The sequence below is a fragment of the Rhamphochromis longiceps genome, linkage group LG14 (assembly GCF_057381845.1).
Source record: "Rhamphochromis longiceps isolate RC_006_pf linkage group LG14, R_longiceps_female_GT1.1, whole genome shotgun sequence".
Classification (NCBI taxonomy): Eukaryota; Metazoa; Chordata; class Actinopteri; order Cichliformes; family Cichlidae; genus Rhamphochromis; species Rhamphochromis longiceps.
Window position 1 is genome coordinate 14,307,339 of NC_140570.1, and position 24,606 is coordinate 14,331,944.

General features: G+C 42.0%; 2 protein-coding genes across 2 annotated transcripts in view; one reads left to right on the forward strand and one right to left on the reverse strand.

Annotated features, from left to right (window-relative positions):
* egfem1 (EGF-like and EMI domain containing 1) overlaps nt 1-24,606 on the forward strand; it is a 63,010-nt gene that overhangs the window by 31,661 nt on the left and 6,743 nt on the right. Inside the window, exons 7-29 of the mRNA XM_085429118.1 lie at nt 482-607; nt 860-982; nt 2,503-2,625; nt 3,230-3,367; nt 3,584-3,706; nt 4,013-4,135; nt 4,213-4,464; nt 4,627-4,755; nt 6,624-6,752; nt 7,149-7,277; nt 10,951-11,085; nt 11,451-11,585; nt 12,623-12,748; nt 14,116-14,247; nt 14,545-14,673; nt 14,761-14,892; nt 15,210-15,338; nt 19,719-19,847; nt 20,530-20,658; nt 20,945-21,073; nt 22,678-22,806; nt 23,139-23,267; nt 23,370-23,498. Of these exons, the coding sequence (XP_085285244.1) occupies nt 482-607; nt 860-982; nt 2,503-2,625; nt 3,230-3,367; nt 3,584-3,706; nt 4,013-4,135; nt 4,213-4,464; nt 4,627-4,755; nt 6,624-6,752; nt 7,149-7,277; nt 10,951-11,085; nt 11,451-11,585; nt 12,623-12,748; nt 14,116-14,247; nt 14,545-14,673; nt 14,761-14,892; nt 15,210-15,338; nt 19,719-19,847; nt 20,530-20,658; nt 20,945-21,073; nt 22,678-22,806; nt 23,139-23,267; nt 23,370-23,498 (3,087 nt within the window). The remainder of the gene's footprint in view (nt 1-481; nt 608-859; nt 983-2,502; nt 2,626-3,229; nt 3,368-3,583; nt 3,707-4,012; nt 4,136-4,212; nt 4,465-4,626; nt 4,756-6,623; nt 6,753-7,148; nt 7,278-10,950; nt 11,086-11,450; nt 11,586-12,622; nt 12,749-14,115; nt 14,248-14,544; nt 14,674-14,760; nt 14,893-15,209; nt 15,339-19,718; nt 19,848-20,529; nt 20,659-20,944; nt 21,074-22,677; nt 22,807-23,138; nt 23,268-23,369; nt 23,499-24,606) is intronic.
* Nucleotides 5,168-10,942, reverse strand: LOC146653798 (EH domain-containing protein 2-like). Its single transcript, XM_085429119.1, has 6 exons — nt 9,987-10,942; nt 9,693-9,869; nt 9,481-9,578; nt 8,677-9,089; nt 8,413-8,577; nt 5,168-8,306 (listed from the first exon to the last, which is right to left on the reverse strand). The coding sequence occupies exons 1-6, from the start codon at nt 10,205-10,207 to the stop codon at nt 7,746-7,748; spliced, it is 1,635 nt and encodes a 544-aa protein (XP_085285245.1). The 5' UTR covers nt 10,208-10,942; the 3' UTR covers nt 5,168-7,745.

The window sequence follows — 24,606 nt, forward strand, 5'->3', positions numbered from 1 at the left end:
GGTACGGATGCAGAGGGATGGCTAATTGTGTCTGTGGAAGTCATCAGTGTTAAAAGCCTGCCGTTCATTCAGTTTTACAGCCTGTGTCATCATGTCTGTGTTTAGAGCACCCAGAAGGCACACGGCTAATATTCATATTTGGCACGTCATTAAGTTGCAGGAATGATAGGATGGAAAGATCATTAGAAAATAAACTAGAGGTAGTCATTGGACCAACAGGCCTATTGAAGACCTTTTTTTTCCAGTTTCCTGCATTTACTCAAGTGTTTTCCACAATTATACAGCTGTGCAACTTGAGCTGTGAAAGGTATTTTGAATTGCCAGAAAATTCAGTTATATTTATCATCCTTTCTAAGTTACTGAAAACTTAGTGCGACTTTCAGCCCCATTAAATCTGCACTTGAGCACCTGAGCGGATGGGCTTTATGACTTTGACTTTTTTTTTTTTACTGAGCACTCGTCTATCTTCTTTGCTCTTAAGCTGTGAATTCCTGCTCTGTCTTGAATGGTGGATGTGAACACAAGTGTGTGGACACGGGGGACAATCACTACAAATGTGAGTGTCGGAAGAACTACCAGCTGAAGAGGGATGGGAGACACTGTAAATGTAAGTCAGCCTAACTTTTGGTGCAGAAACATCTGTTAAAGTGGCAGAGCTGTGCATTACACAGCTCAAAATCTGAATAGTCTTCATGGATTTTCTAATGCACTGATTAATTTTACTAGCAATCTTGTTGTGACAGAAAATATATTAATGTGTATGATTCAGATGTCAAGAATACAAATTGTCCTCATCAAACTGTCCTGACCTGGCTTCATTCTGCAAATATATGTATGTGTATGTTTCTCCTCGTGTTAGTGAGGGACCCCTGTGAGGAGAGGAATGGAGGCTGCAGCCAGATGTGTACTTCAGAAGAAGGCCGAGTTCACTGCAGCTGCCGACCTGGTTTTACACTGGCTGGAGATGCCAAGAACTGTGAAGGTGACAAAGCCCTCTCTCTCACTCACATAGCTATAACTCAGATAAGACCTCTGATTTCCTGTATGTGAGAAAGAAAGTTTTCTATGCAGTCCTGTGAGAAACTAACTACACCATTACTGCTTCCCTATAACTAAGAGGGCAAGTAGCAACGAGGCGCTACTAATCAAATGCACTTAATTATTAGATCATTGGCAGGTGTGAGCAGGTCTAAGCATTCAGGTGTGTGTTATACAATACCATTATCTTACCAGCAAACTCACCCTTTTAAACTTAAAGAAACTCCAAAATCCTCTCAGACTCTGCAACCTCAGTTAGCATGCTGGATGTTAAAGTTCCTGATTGTTCAGTTACAAAAAGAATGAAAAAGTATGACTTGTCTATAAAAACAACATGGCAGCATGGCACAGAACAATCTGCAAGGCTTCTGGAGCATGCCCTTTGGACAGATAAGACCAAAGGGAAGAGGTTTGGCCATAAAACACAAACACAGGATATCATCACAAAGACCTCATTCCAACTGTCAAGCATGATGGTGGGGGTGTAGCGATTCATGCCTTGCAGTCATTGTGTTGACCATGAACTCAACTGTGTACCAAAGCATCCCATATGGAAAAGATATATATAAATATTATAAAGTTTGTATCTGTCTTGTGTGAAACTTATATGAAAAGCATACAAAAGTGAAAAAAGATATAAGATCCCTTGAAAAATTATATAAATGAAACTTGTATGTTTTGGATACTTACTAAAACAATATATGAAAGTAATGAGAAAGTGGCCACTTTCATGAGTAAATCATGTAAGCCTTATATGATTCACTATATGAAGTAGGCCACATCTTATGCAAGTCTTTTATAAGTTTTTACTATTTCTTTTCCTTATGGGATTGCAGAGTCAAGCATGGCTGAAATTGAGCCATGAAACAGGACAATGAGTCCAGGCACAGCAGCAAAACTATAACAGAATGACATGAAATGAAAAAGAAAATAATCAAGGTCCTGCAGTGGCTCAGTCAATGCCCAGATCTCAACCTAAATGAAATTTTGTGATGGGACCTTAAGAGAACTGTGCATAAATCAATGCCTACAGACCTCAATTAAATGAAACAGCATTCAAAGTAGGCCAGATTCTCATATGGAACTCATATGGAAAGTAGTTACTTAATGTTATAGCTAATTGTGGTTCTGCAAGATGTTGAGAGCTGTAATTAACTTTCCACAGGACTGCGCACATCTACTTGTTTTAGGAACTCTGGATTTGGTTGGAGACTTAGCTGCTACTCGACCAAGAAAGTCAGGTTCCAGGATACAAGTTTCATGAACACTGAAATCCTGTTTACCTCCGCTGTTTCTTAATATGATGCTGAATAATATTCTGCAGTTTTGCAATACAGTAGATAAATCTTTGACACAATCAGTGGACTTTTCTCATGCTCATGTGTTTCTGCCGACATGTCTTGGTGTATCTGTTGACATTTGTCATACCAGGATCTAAAGTTTGTTAATATTTGCCTCTTATAGACATTGATGAGTGCAGCTCTGGCCATGCCAAGTGTTCCCATGGTTGTGTCAACATGTTGGGTTCCTTTAGCTGTGTGTGTCATCCGGGTTTTGAACTCGGTGCTGATGCTAAACAATGCTACCGTAAGTAAGAACTTCAGCCTACCTTCCACAAACTGTAAAGACTGCTGAGTGCTTTTTATTATGCAAATAAGAGAACAACTTACATCATTTCAGAATGACTTTGTTGAAAATGTTCTGATTCAAATGTGCCTTAGTTTTTTTATTTTTAACCCCAAAGGGATTTTTTGACTGTAATGGGAATTTAACTAGTAACCTTTCCTTTGCTAAATAAATATGAATACCACTGCACACTATAGCGCAGGCTGGTGCAGCTTGCACATTCTAAAATCATTTTCTTTTTTTTCTGCTAACAACAGAACAAAACGCAAATACCAGGTTACTTGTAAACTGCTCTTTAATTTGAATCACAAAACTTTGCTTGTAAACATTTCAGTGTAGCACACAGGACTGACATGCGTGATATGCCTCAAAATTCAACCGAGTCCTAAGTTATATCCTTTTTAAATCCATCATACTCTCATTAGGTATTTATGTTGAGCATATAAAATGCAAAATTAAATGTGATTTACAGAGTCACTATTAGCCAAAAATGCCCCGTGTCATTGACCCTATATTTCATCTGTGGTTGTGTACTGTTGTTGTGGTTTGATCCTTTCATCTCCAGGCATTGAGATGGAGATTGTAAACAGCTGCGAGAAGAACAACGGAGGTTGCTCTCATCATTGTGAGCATACCACCAATGGCCCTCTTTGCTCCTGTAACCAGGGTTACCAGCTTGACCAAGACAGGAAGACCTGTGTAGGTCAGACCTTCTATACATGTGTGTGTGTGTGTGTGTGTGTGTGTGTGTGTATATATATATATATATATATATATATATATATATATATATATATATATATATATATATATATATATATATATTTTGTTTTCACCTGTTTTATTTAATGTGTTTTGGCTCTGTGCTTCAGTCCTTCAGAAGGATCTCTTCATACCAGCTCTTTAATACTTTCCACAGATAATAATGAGTGTGTGAGTGAGGAGTCCTGCTGCAGCCACTTCTGTAAAAATTATCCAGGCGGCTATGAATGCAGCTGCTGGCCTGGTTACAGACTAAATCCAGACGGTTGCAGCTGTGACGGTAAGGTTGGACTCTTAGCAGATCATCTAGTCTGGTACTTATTAAGGTTTTCTGTGTTGTGGCAAAGCTGTGTATGACACAAATTCTAAAAAGCGTATTTACCAAGTGAGTCCTGAAAAATTAATCCTTTTAAGGCCAGTTCCTACTAGAAAAGGGGGGAAAAAAGAACATTTTACTCAAAAAGCGATGTACAGTCAAGTGCAACTTCTGGATGGGTAGAAAAAAGAAAATCCATATCTGTGTCATCTTGCAGTGCTACACTATCTTTTCATATACTTGCACTATGTTTGCATTTTCTTCTGTTAGACATTGACGAGTGTCTGGCAGAGATCTCGGACTGTGAACAATACTGCATCAACACTGTGGGAGCGTACGAGTGCTTTTGTCAACAGGGCTTCCGTTTGAATGAGGACCGGCGCTCTTGCGTGTGTGAGTAACATTTTCAGCTTTCCAAATACCACTCTGCATTTCTTCTTGACATATAACATTGTACTTGGTCTCTTTAGCTCTTTACGGCAGAGAGCTGGAAGAGGAAGATGAAGAAGAGGAAGATGAGGAAGTGCAGCTCGAGGCTGGCAGATTACCGGACCTGCTGTTCCGCAATGCTCCTCAGCTCCTGCAGTACACGGCAGCCTTGCGCTCCCATTACGGCAGCGAAGATGATGACGACGATGATGGTAGTCACCGTGGTGACAGTGAAAAAGTATTAGAGATCCTGAGAGAGCGCAGGGGAGAGCTCAGACTGGAAAGTCACATAGGTACAGTAAAAAAACAAAACCCCAAAACAAGAAAAACAAAGCATGTGTGCTGAGTCTGCACTTTGTGCTTGACCAGATCAATATTATTTTATTACTCTCCTTTTGTTTTCCTATTAAATGTTGATGATCTTCAGGAATTTCCTTTGGAATTTCCTTTTTTAGTGTGTCTAGATGACTCATTTGGGGAGGACTGCAGTGTAAGCTGTGAAGACTGCGTGCATGGAGCGTGCAACGAAAACAGAGACCGATGCGAATGTTTGCCTGGCTGGACGGGGGTCATCTGCAACGAGAGTGAGGATCTTTAAAAGTGTTCTGAAGTGACGTCTTTCCATCATAACACAAACACTGTCCTTCGGGATAAATCATGTGCCACCTGTCATCAGTGTACTGTAGCAAGTTAGCTTAGCATGAAGACTTTGCTCCATCCAGAAGTAATAAAAACTATATGGTGGGATTTGTAAATACTAGGCTATATCTCATTGGCTTATTTTGCACAAAAAATAAAAAAAATTGTGACTTTATAAAAGTATTTCGTATACAAATGACACATTATGACAAAGCCTTAGAGGGGAAACTGGCTCCATATTTACCATTATTTTAAGTGGCACATGATCATCTCCTCATCTCACTTTCAGACAGAAAGGGATGAAGGGGAGACATTTATTTATTTATTTATTTATTTGTATGGGAAAATTGACCAAAGCGAATGAGTCATGTCCAGATCACATATCTGATTCAGTTGTACATTGAACAGTACAGCATAGACGGGCATGCACATAGCCTTGATTGTATCACAAGGCACATGTTTTCCCAGAGCTATTTGAACTGCCTTTAGCAGTATGGTCTAGTTAAAGAAAGATGACATAGCTCCCTGTGTGCATCGATCCAGCGTCATGTATCAAAGCCTGACGGCTCTTGTGTGGGAGGCTGTGTTGTTTATGGGCTCCAGAACACAAGAGGGCCAGGGGAATCAATTTGTCTGCTACTACTGTGGCCAGGACCCACAGCAAGAGCACAGCCCGAGGCCAAGGATGTCCACTACTGGGTTACAAAGCAAAGCTTCATTGTTCCCATCCAGCTCTGTGATTAATGGCTGTCTTTTGGTCTGAACCTGAGGAGGAGAGCCACGTGTGATAAGTCCATTAGAAGCATTCTGAAACGAGAGTCTGAGGGAGGCAGTGTTCAGATGCACACCCTGAAGGTGATGGGCCTGGGCAGCATTTTCAGGTGGAGTAGATGAGGAATATTGCTGCCTGAGGCAAAGATATGGGGAATGGTGCAGTAGGCAACAACATAGGGGGCTATAAGGAAAAAAAATATGGGCCATGTATGGTCTTTAAAAAATGTGACATATAACATTTTTATTGTATGAAGTTGTATATATATAAAAAATATATAATTAACTGGGTTACTCTTTCCCATATCTCAAATAATTGAATTATATTTGAATCATATCGCTGAAGCAGTGTGCCAACTCTTAATACTGCTGTTGAAGCATTACAAGTATTTATGGTGTTTAAAACTAGCTCTCTTTGTTATACATGTTGTCTCAGGATGCCTTAAGTATTTATTTTATTTAACCAGGAAGTCCCTTGAGATTACAAACTTTTTTTCTAGGGAGAACCTGGTCAAGAGGGTACCTCAATACAAAACGACACCCTTGCCTACTGACCTGTTCACTGCCTTTTTCATATATTATTATGATTTCTCTAAATACGTCTTGTCCCTTCATTTATATATTAATTCATTCATTCTGAACTATTTCCTGTTCTTATCCTGTTCCACAGGGTGCTGCCGTTGCTACACTATTTTAAACAATTTCATCCTGCGATATAAAACTGTTGTAAAGAAGCTGCGATATGGAAGTTAAGCAGCAGTTAACTTGATGGATTAGAATACTTGAGCACGTCTTAAACAGCCAGCTGTTTCTTCTCAGAACTGCTAACAAGGCCAGTGAGATTAAGAAAGTCAGGCAAACCCACAACACCAGGAAAGAGAGGACGGAAGCTGAAAGTGTTTACTGCCTAGACCAAAACTCTAGCTTTTGATGTGTTTATTTTCAAATTTAAAAAAAAAAAAATATATATATATATATCTTTGGATTTCCACACTGAACTTTTTTTGAGCCAAAAAAAAATCTTCATCTCCTTTCTCTTCAGCTTGTCCACAGGGGAGCTACGGACAGGCCTGCAACAGCCTGTGTCGCTGTCAGAATGGAGGCTCCTGTGACCCTGTGACTGGCAAGTGTTTGTGCCCCCCTGGGGTGCAAGGCTTGCTCTGCGAGGATGGTTTGTATACACGCATTCCTACAGACGCATGCAACCACCTGGGTCTAGTTTGCTTGCGACCCCCTCCACATGAATTTAACTATGTGATTAGACATCTGTCAGAATGCTTTTATCCTCTAAAACTGACGAGTCATTAAAAAGATTTATGCTAGAAAGATAAGGAAAAAAAACATAAATTAAAGCTTGTTTCATACCAGGGTGATTATCTTATAAATAACTAGATTCATCTTGATATCCCAGGGTTTGGAAATCACTGCCCTGTACTCTGCTTCAGTGTGTGCTGAATGAGTCATTACCATTATTAAAGATGTCTTCTCACAAATGAGGCATGTGGGCTCTGTTGTATTTTTGAATCTGAGCAGGGACTAATTTATTTGGCATTATTCTTGCTCACAGGTTGCCCAAAGGGTTTTTTTGGGAGGCACTGCAGAAGAAAGTGCAACTGTCCCAACAGTGTGCACTGCCATCGTCTCTATGGAGGCTGCCTGTGCCCTCCAGGATTATATGGGCGTTTTTGCCACCTGGGTGAGTGAGAATTGTTAGAGTTCAAAATATTGGTGATAGCAATGTCAATGTTTTTAATGTCACATATTAAAGAAAAGCTTAACAGTCAGGGAATATGAAACTTTTACTGCATTAGCTGAAGAGAGACTGTCCATGCAACTGATAATATTTGCTGTTGTGTTTCCTTATAAGATGACAACAATAACGTAGTTGTCAAAAAAAGTGTGAATAATACTTCAAAATCAAATCATTCATAACCAATAACAGTAAGCTTTAGGTTGTGTCAGCTGTTAATACGTTTTCAGGTTTGCACACACACACACACACACACACACACACACACACACACACACACACACACACACACACACACACACACACACTTCAGTTTTCATAGTACTCAAACTGCCAACATTGTAAAAAATCTGCATTAATTTTACTTGTAATGAATACACGTTCTCAGCTTTCCGTTTCCTTTGGATGACAAGTTCACACCGACACGTCGCTTGCTTCACTTGGCCGTTTTGATGGTGGCACCAGGTGTGGAGGCAGCTCTCTGGGGAGCCAGTGGCCCTCCACTTTCTCCTCGATGAGGTGGACTGCCAAAGCAAACTCCTCATCGTCCAGCATGCCATCCCCGTCTACATCGGACAGCCTCCAGATGTGAGCGAGCACAGAGTTGGGCAGAAGAGTCTTTGTCATCCACTCTTTGACTTTGGTTCCGCTAAGTTTGCCCTCAGTTGGATTGAGGTTGTAGAAAATCTCATCGTATTTGGGTTTGTATTTCTCCACTACCCACTCATCGAAATCTAGCTCGCTCCCCTCGTCTATGGGAGGTTCTTTGAACGGGTCTCTGCTGTAATGCTCGGGCTTGAATGTTCTCAAAAATTCCCCGTCCAGCACTCCGTGGAGGGATCGCTTTCTCTGTTCTTGTTGTTGGATGTAGGGGACCAGCTTGGCGATGTCAGTGCTGAGGAGTTTATCCAAGGAGGCCATAAGGCTCGGTTTTAGCTTCTTGAACTTTGAGAAGTCTTGCCCCAAAAGTTTCTCCTGAAAATGTGTGCAATCGCATGTGAGACTAACACAGAACATTAGAGTGAATGAAATCTAACAAATATGGTATTTAAACAATAATCAAAGAAGTTGTTTTGTTGACCTGCATCTTTGTGCAGTCGGGGAAATCGCCAGCTGGGACACGATGCTGCTGCTGAATCTTGCTAAAAATCACGGGAAGCTGGTAGATCAGATTATGCTTCTTGCTTTCTCTACAAAAAATGGTTGGCATCTCCTGCTTCAGATAGCTGATAATGTGTGCATGAGCCTGTGAAGAAACACAAGGGAGTCATAAAGGTCACCACAGCAGCTGGATTTGTATATGCAAAGTACCGGTTGGAATTTATCATAACGGCTGATTTCTGACCCTCACTAAGCGCGCTCTCTTCACCAGGTCATTCAGCTTGCGTACTGCAGCGTTGCGTGGCAGGTTCCTTATATCGGCCAACAAATCCTCCTCCTCCAACTCTATCAGCTGGTAGTGGTCGCACATCTGCCTCGGCTCTGACCAGAAGGATCCGATGTAAACCCGTAAAATCTCAGGGGTTCGAAACACTTTTCCCAGTGACCACATGAGGGCGCCATACACTCTCATCAGATACTGAGAGTCCACCCTGTCAGCTTTGTTGAGAACCACACGCAACTTGTCCTCATAACCGCACAGGGCCTCGAATGCTCGTGTGAGCTCATCAGAAAACTCCAGCTTATGCGCGTCAAACAGCAGGATGATCCGATCGACACGCTCTGCAAACCAGCGCAGCACTGCTGCGAAGTCATAGCCTGGGGAGAAGGAACAGAAACATAGGGGTTTCATTAAGACTGTATGTAACACAGCCTCACAGCCTCAAGCCATCGAGGAACGTTTTACACATCCCAGAGGTCCTCACTGGTTTCAAGCCATTTCGGTTACACCCACTGAAAAATGTGTCCATTAAACGAAGCAAAGGCTTTTCAGTTCCTCTCAGCTTATCTCCTGCCAGCCCAAAGTCATACTGCTTTCATCAGCTTTGCTTCTGCCTTCAAGTGTTTGAATTTTGCTGGCTGAAATGTTCCTACTTCACTGGGTCTACAACATTTATCACTCTGCTCCCACAGTCCAACATTAATAGAAGCAAAGGCTTGTTAATTTCCTCTGGCACTAAAAGGGAAATTAGAAGACATTCAGCCTCACCTCGGCTCAGTTTTCTTTTAGCAGCAGTCAAGATGCCTGGCGTGTCAATTATGCTGATACTCTCAAGGATCTGATTTGGCATCTGAACACACTGAAACCTGTAAATGTGATGCATTTCAGGATTACTTGATTCATTTATAGGAATAATGGCAAAGCATAATCCTATCAGTACATTATACAAACAGGAATTCTCCTCTGTGAACGCTCATCACCTGTTCAGAAACGAATTTCCAAAAGGGTCGAGGTTGCGAAAGGGCTTTTTCTGGTCCATCGTGAGGGCATTCCCAGGGATGATTCCCTCGACTTCTCCATACATGAGGGCAGTGAAGCAGTCAGTGGTTGGCTCTGGCCCAACTCTGCTACCAAGAAAATCTTGCTCTATGAGATACCTTGAGACACACATGGTGCAAACCAGCACTGTTATCTTTGTTTAAAACATGGCAAGTTAATGCATGCAGATCCTTTTTTTCCCTTTTTCTTTTTAATGATCCAAGTCCTGAGCTTACCTGATAAAAGTAGTCTTTCCTGTTGAGTACTGACCCATCACCAGCACCATCGGTTTGTTGTCAAAGTCTGCGTCCTCATAGCTTGGTGAGTGAAAGTGATGGAAAGAATAGTATTTTTCTACTGGCAGCAGCCGCTTGTAATAAAGATTCTTCAGCTCCTCTGTCACCATGTTGACGTCCCCCATTGCTTTCGGGGTGCTCCAAAGCCTCCGGAAGGACATGGCGACAGCAGTTTTACTCTTAATTTCTCAGTGTGGAAGCTGCTCGCTCTTCTTAGACCCAACTAAATGATGGAAGAATGTGCACAAGGCATATTATCAGATTCTCACAGCTGTCTGCTTCATCCTGCAGCGGGACATTAGAGAGGGTGGAGAGGGTGTAACTGGAGCCTGCAGCTGCACCTAACATAAAGCCAATATCGAGAGGGACAGGGTGGAGTGCAGCTCAGCTTTTGTTGCTGTGCGGGGACAGTTTTGGCAAGATTCACCCACAGGGATGTAACAATTGTCAGACTTAAAGGTCATGGACAAAACTTAAATCTGCTTATTAAATGCGTTTATATACAAGCAGAAATTAAAGTACTTGCAAAAACAGTCAGAGGAGTCAAAGTTCAATAAATCAGGAGAAACAGGAGGCAGCAGTCACATGACTTCAGCCAGCAGAAATCTATCGTTGTCATAACATGGTGACTGGGTGTGTTTGTTTGGCTCATTTTTAAGTGCATTTCGATAGCAAAGAATGTTTAATTTCAATTTATTTTCCTTTTTTCCATGAAATTGTGACCAGCTAAACTTTAGACAACAGAAGGTGAAGTTGGTTTAGTGCAGCATTTCTGCAGCTATCAACATTTATATAAGTGTCTAATGAACGGATTTTGCGTAGTATTACTCAAACACAAGAGGATAATCTAACCTTCTACTTCCATACTATCAGCCTTTTTCTGTCTGTTTTTAAAACCTCTCAGCTTGTCCCAGGTGGACGCACGGAGCGGGCTGTTCCAAGGAGTGCGACTGTGTTCAAGAACATTCCACCGCCTGTGACCCCAAAACGGGAAGCTGTTTCTGCAAGGCTGCGTATCACGGCCCACGATGTGAACAAGGTATAAAAAGCACGTTTATTCCTTGACAGGAATGAAGTGGTTAAGATTTGTGTTTGGTTACATTTTCAAGCCAAATGCTGAACAGAGACGAGGGCGTATTACTTTCTCAGCTGTTTTAAAGGTTCTAAACATGAACAAATATGTTTCCAGTTGCAGTAATGCATCTCTGATGTGAGCTACAAAGGGGAGTCTTGCTGTTTCCTTGCAGTACAGTTTTAGTATATTAGTGTGTAGAAGAAGAAGAGTTTAGGAGGTTGTCGGTGGTCTTTAACAGTCAAGCTTCTACTCGATGAAGGTATCCAAGATATTTGGTTAGAGACTGCACACCATCTTAATCTTTTATGCATCTGCGTGTCTCATTGTAGAATGCGATCCAGGCTTTTTCGGGCCCGGCTGTGAGCAGCCATGTGACTGTCCAGGTGGAGGGTCATGTGACCCCAAGACTGGAGAGTGCAGCCAGCAATGTCCTGCAGGGCTTCACGGACATAACTGTCAACTGGGTAAGCAAAAAAAAAAATGATTTAAAGCACTTTGTAAAAGCCAATGTAAGAGCGCATGTTCAGTTATTTTGACGTCTAACGTATGCAGTGCAGTTATTTTCAGATGTTTGGCTCGCATTAATAATATCACTCGTTCCTTTTAACCTCTGCAAACGCAGTGTTCTCCACAGAGCTCGATTCCACAGTGCACTCATGTGGTCACAGCTTTTATAGTGAAAGACCGCACAGTGTAATAATGTGTGTGAATTTGTGAACTGCGTGGGCCGGCATACTGACACGTGTCAGCACGCATGCTTATAGTTTGCATAGTTGTTGCTTGTGCAACTGTGTGCCTTTTTCAAAGCAGCGCATTTTGTTATGTGTTTGCTCAGCTTTGTCACATTTTTAATTTCCTGCAAAGCATACAGATCTTTCTTTACTCCTCTATCCTCGCCTCCTTCTTCTATTCATCATTTGATAGCTTTGACTGATTACGTGGATGTAGTAGGTGAAATGCATCTATGAATTCACCTGGTCAGTGCAGGTGTTCTTGTTGTTGCAAACTACACAACTAGAAAGTAGGGTTCCTGTACAGCAGGGTGCCCTCTGGCTGTTTACTCTGCTGGTTGATGGAAAGTTCAACCCTCTGTACTGTGCTCTAGAGTGATGCTGAATATTGCTCAGGAGCCTCTGGTAAAAACATCACTTTATGTCTCTGGGGAGCGGACTAAGATAACAGAGTTACCATGTGTCAGGACTAGTGCACAGTCCAAGCCTAGGCGTGCTGGGTTTGCAACCCAAATAAAAGTTTTTTTTCGTTTTTCTCTAGGTTGTCCATAGCTTAAGTTGCAGGCCAGGTCATGACAGGGGCGATTTAATTCAGTTATTACAGCAGGAGCTTTTGGCAGAGGCTGAATAAATAAGCATCAAGTGATTATGATTTCAACATTTTCACTTGTCCAGCTGCCTCTCTTAATAATTTTTTTCACTGTTGTGTAACCCAGTCTTTTATTTTTTCTCCTGTTACATCATGTCTGTTGTGTATTTTGTGTTGCTAGCCTGCCAAGCTGGAAGCTATGGAGAGAACTGTCTTCTGACCTGTGATTGCAGTGGAGCTCCTTGTGATCCCATAACTGGACAATGCATCTGTCCTGATGGAAAGATGGGACACTCGTGCCAGGAAGGTATTCATTATTGCAATGTCCTATAATAATAGAAAGAAGACAATCAATTATCTTTCTTGTTTGCAGGCTGGACATTTGTTACCCCTCTCAGAGAGTTACAGAAATGTGCAAAGGTTTTGAGCCATCCCTCTTTTCCTTTAATTTGCTGGGAAAAACACAAATAGAATTGTACAAACATTTTTTGCCTTATATACTGGGTTTCCATGTTATGTTTGGACATTTTTAAATAAATCACTGCACCTAACAAACTTGTAAGTCAATATCTTTAATGACGAACTTTAAACAACATTAACTCCCTTAGTCAATATTTCTTTTAGTTTCTTTAAGCAGGCTTCAGGAATAGTTCTCCAGGCTTCTTGAAGGACATTCAAAGCTGTTGGCTGACTTTTGTTCTGTTCTCTGTCAAGATGATCCCACACTGCTTCAGTAATGTAGAGGTCTGGGCTCTGCGGAGGCCAGTCCATAACTGATAGTGATCCATTGTGTTATTTTTCCATATAGGTATATTTTTTATTGATTTACCAGTGTGTTTGGAATCGTTGTATGATTGTACTTTTCAGATGATCTTCCATAGTGGATCAAAATCTCATGTTTTCATAACTCCATCACTTTTTACAAGATCCCCGACCTCCCTCGTACATATAAACAATAATTTGGACCAAAAATGTCAAATTTGGATTCATTATTCCTGACCTGTTGCCACTGATTTTCAGTGTGGGTCTTGTGTAGTTTGGCATAACTCAGCCTTTTTTCTCCCTGTTTTTTTCTTCCATAAGAATGATTTCTTGACTGCCGTCCTCACACTGACACCATTTTTGATGAGGCTTCAGTGATCAGTAGCTTGTTCATCTGAAGAGTCAGATGGATCTTTGGGGTCCTGTGTCAGATGGTTGTTGGATTTTTTTCCTGTTTCTTAAGGACAACTTTCAATTACTGCTCTGAAGTATCATTTTAGGACTCCCACTTCTTCTGCTCACCATGACGATATGGGAAAGGTTTCAGATTCTTGGAGTTACCTCTGTTGGTGTAAAAATACCTTTTTTATTCCTTTCAAACTGTGTTGTCTTTGGCATTTTGTGTAAACTGGTTTATCTCAGGACTGGACTGACAATGAGCTAAAAAGCAGTCAATGACCAAAGAAAAACTTTGAGAGACCTACAAAAAGTCTTGAGCACTTTTGCTCAGGATGACTTTAAAAAAATGACAAAAAAGTCTGAAAGCAAAATATTAAAAAAAATCGTGGATGGCTCAAAACTGCACTTTACTACAATTTCTACAATATTTGAATGTGTATTAAATCTGAGAAGTTAAAAACATAAATACTGCGTACTGCTCTATCAAAGTGAAAGGTACTTGCTGTTTCCCAGACTGCCCTGATGGATTCTGGGGGTCAAAGTGCCAGTCTTCTTGTCCTGAGTGTCAGAACAGAGGCTCGTGCAACAAGCAGACCGGTACATGTGAGTGTGAGCCAGGATTCATGGGACAGCTCTGCCAAAACAGTGAGTTTGCATGAAATTTCTGAGATTAAAACAAAAAAAAAAAATCATTTAATAAACCAAATGTGTAAGCTGTAGCTGACCTTAATGCTGATGATAATATATTTAATGAGGCATACAACTTTTTTTTTTACTTATTCAACCTCAAATTTTAAAAAACAAAAACAAAAAATGATGATGTCACACTTGGATTTTGAAATTACTGTAATCTCCTCGACTTGCTTGAACACTTTAATTATATTTAATTATAGAAAGTTCATGACAGAATCAGTTTTCTGATTAATCACCTGTGTTGTGTAGAGTGTCCTGCTGGGTACCATGGACCAGGCTGTCTAACACCTTGCTCTTGCCACCCTGATGTCAGTTGTGACCCACAGACTGGGAAATGCATTTGCCCTCCTGGAAAAAGAGGCCACGATTGTGCAACATGTGAGAATGTAAACAAATGAGACAAAAATAAGAGAATCTGACAGAGTAGCAGAGAAAATAACTCACCCTTCACTGTAATGTTTGCAGTATGTGATCCTGGTTTCTGGGGACAAGGGTGCACCAGTTCTTGTCAGTGCCACGAACAGTCTCTGGGCTGTGACCCAGTCAGTGGTCAGTGTGCATGTGAGGCCGGCTACACAGGAGACCGATGTGAAAAGAGTAAGTTATTGCCTTAGCTACTAAATCATTTTGTATCATTTTGTATATTTTACTAAATGCTGCCACCTTGGGGCCATTTCAGTTACAGCACCACAGTCAGTATTTTTTTGATTTTATGTTTAACAAGCACAATACAGTTTAAATGTTTTATTTGATCCTGATACTGTATAACTTTAGATTTTACATGTTATATAAATCTCTGTTTAAAATGATAGATGGAGACACATGTGGGGAGTCTTCTGGGTTTTTATTTGGATTGGCATTTTTTTTAGTTGGACAGTCAAGAGACTGTGTAATGTGCATGCTCCAATTCACAGAGTGTATGAATGGCACTTATGGTCGGGGCTGTGCCCAGCTGTGCCAGTGTGAGAATGGAGCCCTCTGTGACCATGTGAGCGGAGCCTGTACATGCTCTCCTGGGTATACGGGCACCTTCTGTGAGAAAAGTAAGCCATGTGTTGTCTCTGATGTTATTTCTAATCTTATGTCTTTACATAAATATATATTGTGTTCCTAATATGCCTGTTTTATGTAGCCCCAACCTTGCTACAGCCATAAAAATCTCAAAAATGTTATTAAATCACTTGTACAACTTTTTTTGGTATACTGGCTTTAGAGTGAAAGTTTGATTTAAGGAACTTTTAATTGCATTATTAGACACAAATGTGGCTATAATTGTATCTTTATATGTACTTTAAGCTATTAACAGTGATTTTGGTTCCTTCTCACTTCAAGAATAAACCCTTAGGATCTTTTTTTTCTCTTAAACCTAATTCCAGAAGTAATCCACGTTTTGAGATCCGCCATGTCCTTCTGCCTCCCTCGCTTGCAGCTGCATGTGAACAAAACTTAGTCCATCCCTGAGAAGAAATGAAAGCCTTTGCAATTCCGGTACTCTGGATAACCATGCAACATTATTCACTTTTGACTCCAAAATATGTCTGTGGCAGTCCCGTCATAAGCGGATGTCTCATTTTAATAGAATGCCATGTCGATCCTCTTTAGCTAAGCAAAGTAATTTAAATGTTTCCCTGCAAACTTGAACTGATCAAATCATGGATAAACACACTCCTTTGATTTTGTTCTTGTTTTCAACTGATGCCTCCGGTGGACTGTTGTGTTTATGAGATTATGATGCATCTATCCATCCATCTATGCACTACATTGCACGATTCGTCAGAATTTAGTGAACCTTGCACACAATGATCACCTACTGAGTTTTTGCCTAAATCATGCTCAAGGTCAAGTTTTATGGGAACTTTTTAGTTTTCACAAGAATCACTTCTTTAGTGAAACCAGATTTGTGTGTCCCATGTATGACTGTCTGCAAATTCTCTTTATTTTTATAATAGCTGACCAGTCTCAACAAAAAACATACACAAAGCAATACCATGTGATGGGTCACATGGTGAGCTCATGACATCACTGATGTTCTAGATACGCAATTGAAGCCAAAGTGGAGAATATATCACTTTCTCTTTCTTGAGGATTTAATGTTTTTCTTTGCTTTATTTGACATAATATCAGCATATATTATCTTGAGCAAGAGGAAGTTGCAGTCAGTTATTTTTACCATTAATAAATTATTTTAAAAAGCCCCAAATCACTACCAATAAAGTTTGGCCCATCATTTTTTTTATCACAAATGTAAATGTTTTGCAAAATGTAATTCCTGATTCTAGTTTGATGTAAGATTATCGCATTAACACTTTGCGTCTTTAAAACGGTCCACACTGAACGCTCCGCTCCATTCCTGCTGACATTTTTATTTTTCATCACTAGAGGGTGTTGCAGGACATTCTTCAATCTTTTCTCCAACTTCAGTGAAGCGTCCGCCAAATCCCGCGACTCGTCCCGCTGTCCTTATAATATCATGAGCGAACCATTTCAGAATTCCAAGATATAATTTGTATCAGCATCCTGCCATAGCAAACCTTTCACATAACAAATATTCACCTGTATTTGTCCTGAACTACAAGACGTAACGACAGTCTGAGAGTTTTAACGATGTAATAGAGTTGTTTTGACTTGAAGTGGCCTCCTGTTATTACAAAGCAAAAGATTTACTGTGACTGTACTACTAGTTCCAGAAATTCATAGCGCCTCCCTAGTACACAGGGCATTGTAAATCACAGCCATGCCACACCAGAGGAGAGCTTCACATCCCTAGTCATAACAGGTTAATGGCTGCAGTCTGATTGGACGTTGCTGTGGAAATGGAGCTATCACTCTGACTAGATTTTAGTTTCTGAAGGCCCATTCCCCTCAAACAAAGGTGTCCAGTTTCTCAGTGTTCTAATGAGCCTCTTCCTTCAGGAAAAGCCAGGCCTTGGCTTGACAACGTAAAGACCTCTTTACTTGATCGGTTTCAAAGAATTAAAGGGAACAAAATGACTTCTCATTAGAACTTAGATCTTGTTATTCACAAAAGTAGTTGGCTCCACAAGATTCAGATAGCTTGATAAGGCCAAAGGCCTTGTTGTGTTCAGCATTCTTGTGGTACTGAGGTTGATGCTAAGCATTCCCATCAAGTATTATTGGAGGAAAGAGGCCTGACATGCATCCAGCACACAGCTTCTTCAATTAAAGCCGATCATGCCGCGCTTCTGGTCCGCAGCTTTGATGTCTGCATCAAAAAAACAAAAACAAAACAGAGTTCATTTTGTTGCAGTAAAAAAGAACTGTGGTCTGAGGAGCATTGAACATCCGTGTTCTTGTTGAAGAAACCGGGCCGTTTTGTTGTTGCAGCATTGACCTCTTTCAGTGTACGCAGACCCTGAATAGAACCAGGAAGTTCTATTCTGAGTTCTCTCTATCCGCTCTATTTCTGTGGTCTGCTCTCCCTGGCTGTGTGGTCCCTGGACCTGCTTTATGGGCTGACAGCAGTGGCTCTTACACAACCGGGGATCTGGAAATAATCCTTCTGTCTTAAAGAGCTCATTTAGTCTCGAGATGGAGTCTTTCAATGATGGCACACAGTATGTGTGTGAGTTTGTGTGTGATGGTGGACCGAATCCTGTGTTCCTACCTATAAACAAAGACTCAGAGGGAAGACTCTGCATTTACAAACACTAGCAGACACTGGGCTCATATCAAATGACAGATTGCAGCTCTGTGGTTAATATGGAAACCAGTCGCCCCCTACTGGTGTATACAAATACAAAGTTTGTCATTCAAAATTGTGCAACTGCCTAAAGACTTAAAATAAAGTGCGCGCGCTGCTGTAAACTTTGTCCGCTGAAAAGGAGAGTAATTGCTACATCTGTTGATGGGCTTATTGTTCCTCTTATTAAAAGGGAACATGACTCATCTGAGATGCTTTCTGTTTATATTTTAGCAGCAGAGATGTGTTGAGGTGCTCACGATATATCAAAGTAATGGCACTAAGGCATTTTTTCCTGCAGGACAAGCAATGCCAGCTTGTTGCCATGGTGTCAGCAAACGCTATGATAATAATAAACAGGAGACAATAAACCGACGATTTTGCTACCACAGAGTTAATGTACAGCTGCATTAAAATGACAGCATCCTCAGTGGGCTAGCTTTAATAACATCACAGCCTAACCACTACAGAGAGAGTCAAAGACGTCATGCTGTCAGCGTGGGAACACAACGACGGCCATGCCAGAAACTGCTGAGCAGCAAAGATACTTTTTTCCCAATTTGAGGCCTTGAGGCAGAAAAAAAGGAGGAGTGGACACCGTCATCAATTTGAGCGAGAGCAGGAGGGTATGATGCATTAACCGTAGGGGAACACCCTGACTAATGCGGCATTTATAATACATGAAACCACCAAGTTACACATTTTTGCCAATTTGTGGCTTCCTTTGGTCATGTTGCGCTCTGCTTTCCTTATTCACAGAAGAAGTAGTATATAAACGGAATGAAAGAGCTGCTGGCTGCTGAGATAATTTGGACAGACTCTATGCAAACCATTTCTCGCACACTGCTGCAACAGGAAACAGAAGAGGGTACTCGAAGAGAGAAATGTCAGTCAGTCCATGCTTTGGCAGGGAAATAGCAGCGTTCCCATAAATAAAAACCCGTGTGGGTGAAGTTTTTGTTTTGCAGGATACGACTATCATCCGAGTTTGCCTGTGATCTCCACGGTGACAAATTGACCGATCAAAAATATAGGCCGTGAATAAACAGAGTTATTCTTTCCTGCTCTAGTGAAGTCATGCTTACAGATAATATTTACATCCAAGCAGTGGAAAGGCTCATTCATCCCGCAACCTCTGGCTAGGTTCCTCTGGATGGGGAGGCACTGTGTTTACCAAACTCTGTGAGTGTCACTTGACTATACACACACACTCAAGCGATTTCTCTAACTTTCCTTGAGAATGGGAAACAGACCTTAAACTGGCATCGCCTTGCATCTGCAGCAGCACTGTCGTGTGTGTATGTGTGTGGGTACAGTAACACCAGGCTTTGTTTTGTCGAGTGTTGGTGGGGCCTGTGGACTCAGCAGGTGCTCTATTTACCGGCTCTTTGTGCCCTCTCTAACCCCCCCCCCCCCTCCCAGAGGGAACGGCCTCCGAGCCGCCATAAACTTTTGATGTGGCCCAGATCCACCACACATGTGGGACATGAGCTCACTTAACGAACGCAGACGCTTTGCAACAGCCGCAGTGTGGTACTGCAATTTGATATTGGTATTTTCAGTAGGACAGAGAGAGAAAGTAGGAAGAAGGGGAACAGAGTGAGAGTGGGAAAGGAAAAAAAAAGAACTAAATAAAAAAATATTGGCATCTAAACCTTCTCCTCTCCTCTTTTTTCTGAAGCTGCCAGTTCTAACCAGTCGGATGTTTTATCTCGGCCCACAGTGTGCCCGGACGGCTTTTACAGTCTTGACTGTGGCCAGATGTGCGAGTGCAGGAACGGTGCCCGTTGCCACCACATCACAGGAGCCTGCCTGTGCACCGCCGGCTGGGCAGGACCACACTGCATTCTGGGTAATGGAAGCCACATCATTAAAACAGGGTGTGAGGGAGGCCCTCACTGCAGCCCATCACGACATCCTCTCCTTAAACTCAGCTATGAAGTGTTTGTGAACAATTATCTCTATAATGAGACATTGCCAATGACTTTTTTAGGGATGGGTAAGGGTGGAGAAAGGAGGGAGCGCAAGAGTGCCCTCTGGCATACATGGTTTAATTGAAGTCTATTCTGGATAAATGCACCCACATGTATATAGCGATCAACATTAGGAAAGGGAGAGCTCAACTTGGAAGAGACTTTAGCAGCTAACCAGTGTTCTCAGGCTGAAGTTTCTTGAGGATTTCATGCCATTGTTTTAATGAAGCCAGTGAAATACCCACTAAAGTCCTTAGTCTGTCATTCTGCAGTCTTATTCAAGACTTTCCTCTCGCCCACAGCCATTTTGTGGTTCTAACTACCAGAACCAGAGTGAGCAGAAAGCCACGAGCATGACTTAATCATGCACCTCTGTCATTATTGCATTTTCCTCTTTCTTAAACCCCAAATGCCATCTTGGACTTTGATTATTACTGCGTTTACAATATGGGTGCTAAAAACCATAATGTCTCAAATGACCAATTAGCTCTCACGTCTGTTTTCTAGGAATGCAACTTGAATATTATTGAATGTGTGTGTGTGCCTGCATGTGTGTGGCAGAATGCCCAGAGGGTCAGTTTGGAGAGCAATGCAGTCAGACCTGTGAGTGTCAGAACGGAGGCCAGTGTAACCATGTGACTGGGAGATGCAGCTGCACAGCTGGGTGGACCGGAGATAGGTGCCAACTGCGTGAGTGGCTCATCAGTTAAACTGCTAATTACTGAGCATGATGACCGTAATGTCAAAGAAGTCTATTTTTCAAACCACTGTGCTGTGTTGTAGAACTTTTTGGCAGTGTAAATATCAGTCAGCAGACTCTGAAAACCGACGTTAGTCATGTTATCTATCTCGGGAATCTCTTGGCGCAGTTACTGCACTTGCAGAAATGAACTCATGATATAAGAAAGGCTAGAAAAATATAATAGAACGTTTGCAGTCAAAACTCAAATGCTTATACTATGTTGTGTGTATTCAGCCTGTCCTGCAGGACGATATGGAGGGCACTGTTCAAGTCAATGTCTGTGTCAAAATGGAGGGACTTGTAACAGGATCAGTGGCCGGTGCTCCTGCCCACTGGGATGGACTGGAGCAGCTTGTGAACTGGGTGAGTCTGACAGTACTACGGATTAAACTGTGTTTTTTACAACTTTTCAGCTGCCAGTTAATGCAAATATCTAATCAGCCAATCACATGGCAGTAACTCATTCCATTTAAGGATGTAGACATGGTGAAGACCACCTGCTAAAGTTCAAACTGAGCATCAGAATGGAGATGAAAGGTTTAAGCAGCGTTAAACGTGGTTGTGGGTGCCAGATGGGCTGGTTTGAGAATTTCAGAATCTCCTGATCTGCTGGGATTTTCCCACACAACCATCTCTATTGTTTACAGAGAAAGGCAAGAAAAAGAGACAATATCCAATGAGAGGCAGTTGTCTGGGAGAAAATGTCTTGCTGATTTTAAAGGTCAGAGGAGAAGGGCCAGACCACTTCAAGCTGACAGGAAGGCAACATTAACTCAAGTAACCACTCATTATAACCAAGGAAGGCAGGAGAGCATCTCTGAACAAACAACACATCAAACCTTGAAGCAGATGCACTCCAGTAATAATAATGGATTGCATTTATACAGCGCTTTTCGGGGCCCTCAAAGCACTTTACAATTCCACTATTCATTCACTCTCACACACTGGTGGAGGCAAGCTACAGTTGTAGCCACAGCTGCCCTGGAGCAGACTGACAGAAGCAAGGCTGCCAGGTCGCACCATCGGCCCCTCTGGTCATCACCAATAGGGTGTCTTGCCCAAGGACACAACGACCGAGACTGTCCGAGCCAGCTCGAACCGGCAACCTTCCGATTACAAGACGAACTGCCAACTCTTGAGCCACGATCGCCCAGTAGCAGAAGAGCACACTAGGTCTTCTGCTACTGGGCGCCAGGTGTGACAAGCTACAAAACAGTAAACTGAAGTTACAGTTCACTAAGGTTAACCAGAATTAGAAACTGAATATTTGAAAAACTATGATGGGCCTTGATTTCTGCTGCAACATTCAAATAGGACATTGTATCGCCTTGTATCAGCAGTTCAGGCTGGTGTTGTTGGGATACTTTATTGGTCCCTTCGTACCAACTGAGCATTGTTTAAACACCACAGCCTTCAATGCTTTCATTCCCTTTGTGACCAGTTTGTGTACTTTCTGATGTCTTCTTCCACAGCAGGAGAAAGTGCCATATCACAAAACTCCATCATCTCAAACTGGTTTCTTGAACATGACAGTGAGTTCACTGTACTCAAATGACCTCCCCAGTCACTGGATCTCAATCCAACAGAGTACCTTTGGGATGTGGAACGGGACATTGACATCATGGATGTGCAGCTGACAAATCTGCAGCAACTGTGTCATGTCAGTGTGGATCACAATCTCTGAGGAATGTTTCCAGCAACTTATTGAATCTATGTGGTGAAACAGGCAGTTCTGTAGGCAACCGGAAAGTCCAACTCACTGCTCAAAAGGTGTATGTAATAGGGGGATAGTGAATGCACATTGTAGGGAAGCTAAGAGAAACAAAACTTTTTTTCTTGATTAAATATTTTGTCTTTCTGTCCCTGTCTTCATAATTTGGTGCCTTGGAAAAGCCATGTTGTATTTGTGTGATAAATTATTACTTGAATGTAACTTTTCTCTTAACCTTCCTTTCCATCTGTCCCAGAGTGTGAAGAAGGACGTTATGGAAAGAACTGCACCGAGGTCTGCCCCTGTATGAATGGAGGGAGATGCGACAGAGTGACAGGAAAATGTGTGTGTCTCCATGGTTGGACAGGAGACCTCTGCCAGTCAGGTGATTTCCTATACTTACAGCATAGTTGTTTTATCATAATCTAGTACCTGCTGATGCGGGGTTTTTTTTCAAAGACACATAAAATTGTAGCCTGTCTCTCAACATCATGAGAGACAGGCATGCCCCTGTGCTCCATTTGCTAACATTTGGATATCAGCAGCAGAAAGGTTTGTTTACTCCCGGAAAAGAAGCCGATAGCTTATAACATGGTATGTCAAAACAGTTTGTGCAGTTAGCCTTCCAAGCATATAAAAGGTAAACATCTTCTAAAAGTGCATCCTTGGCTGCGATGTTGCATGCTAACCGCAAGCGCTTGTGTTTTTTGTCTGAAGCCTGTTCTAAGGGATTCTTCGGGGAGGGTTGTGAGCAGAGGTGTGACTGTGCCCATAGTTCGAGTTGCCACCATGTGACAGGCCGCTGTGAGTGCGTGCCAGGCTGGAGAGGAGCCAGGTGTGACAAATGTGAGTGCATACAGGACTGAGGAAATTGCGGCTGAATGAAACTGGCACTAAAGAACATAAGAGTGAAGTGACTGTGTGTGTGATGTGTGTATTGACTGACAGCCTGCCTCCCGGGGTTCTACGGTGCTTCCTGTGCCCAGCGGTGTCAGTGCCAGGCTGGAGTGTCCTGTCACCATGAGACGGGGAGCTGTGGCTGCCCAGCTGGACTCACAGGGGCTGGCTGCGAGAAAAGTAAGAAGGAAAACAAAACCTGTCTGAATGAATTCTAATCATGAGGTGATTAGTGGCTTGCTTGCTCAATTTTTAGATCTTAAATATCCACAGACTTTCACTAATGTCCTTTACCTGTAACAGGTAGTCAGGAGAGTATACCTACATGGCTTACATTTGAGGCCATTTAGCTACCTTGTTGATAAAAAGACTGTCGCCTTGAAACAAACCAATTGTGTGCTTGTGAGAATGTTTCATTATTCAAACCGTACCCTTAAGGAGTGTATATAAGCAGCGTCCCTCCTCAGCCCTTCACCGCGCCTTCTACTCACCCACCCTCCTCCCCTTCCTTACGGCCTCAGCTCCGTTCCTCTCCTCACACACTCCCCAGACATCTGATAAATGTTACACACCGGTTGCCAAGTAAAACAGAAGGCATTGTTTTTGTCTCCTCGGTGGCGGATAAGGGCTTTTGGAAGGCAGACATGCATAATGACAGCACCGTAATTGCCTCTTTAGTCTGGAGTCCTTTCTTATCTGTCCCCCACGCTGCCTGCTGCTGCCTGACTGAGTAGCTTAGTGCTGCGGTCTCACCTGAAAACATGCTCGGTTCACAGATTCATCTTGTTCCCTATGACTGATTGTCTGGGGACTTCATTCATTATTGTGATGAGCGCATATGTATGTATGCAGACAGGGTGTGTGAAAGAATGTCCCTCTGTGTTTGCCTGGGTTTGGGCACCAGGGAAAGTTGCTGCGAGTTTTGGTGTCATTAGCAGTCAATACTGAATGTCCCAGTATGTTCGCAGGATAATCTGAGGAAGGAAAGGGAAACGGCATGCGTCTTTGTTCCCACATACTATTGAATGTGTGCATAAAGGCCTTATCTGCTGCTGTATCACGAGCACTATGGATATCTGCACAATGTTTCTTTTCGGGTGTGCAATGCCCATCAGGGATAACAATGAAAAATTAAGACTGCATTTGAGGCTCATTCCTTTTCATTTTTATTTATTTTATTTATATCCAGAAATATGTATCTTCTTTTAACAAAGCTTTAATTAACACACACGTTTTAGGCTATAAATTAACAATAGGATTTTTGAAAGCTTACTAATTAACATGCTTT

Bases quoted from the DNA above. Each gene is read 5' to 3' on its own strand.
- LOC146653798 (XM_085429119.1), bottom strand. From the start codon at position 10,207: ATGTCCTTCCGGAGGCTTTGGAGCACCCCGAAAGCAATGGGGGACGTC. The intron at 9,870-9,986 runs GTAAGCTCAGGA...GTGTGTCTCAAG, and splicing joins GGAAAGACTACTTTTATCAG to GTATCTCATAGAGCAAGATT. The intron at 9,579-9,692 runs GTGATGAGCGTT...TCACATTTACAG, and splicing joins GGAAATTCGTTTCTGAACAG to GTTTCAGTGTGTTCAGATGC.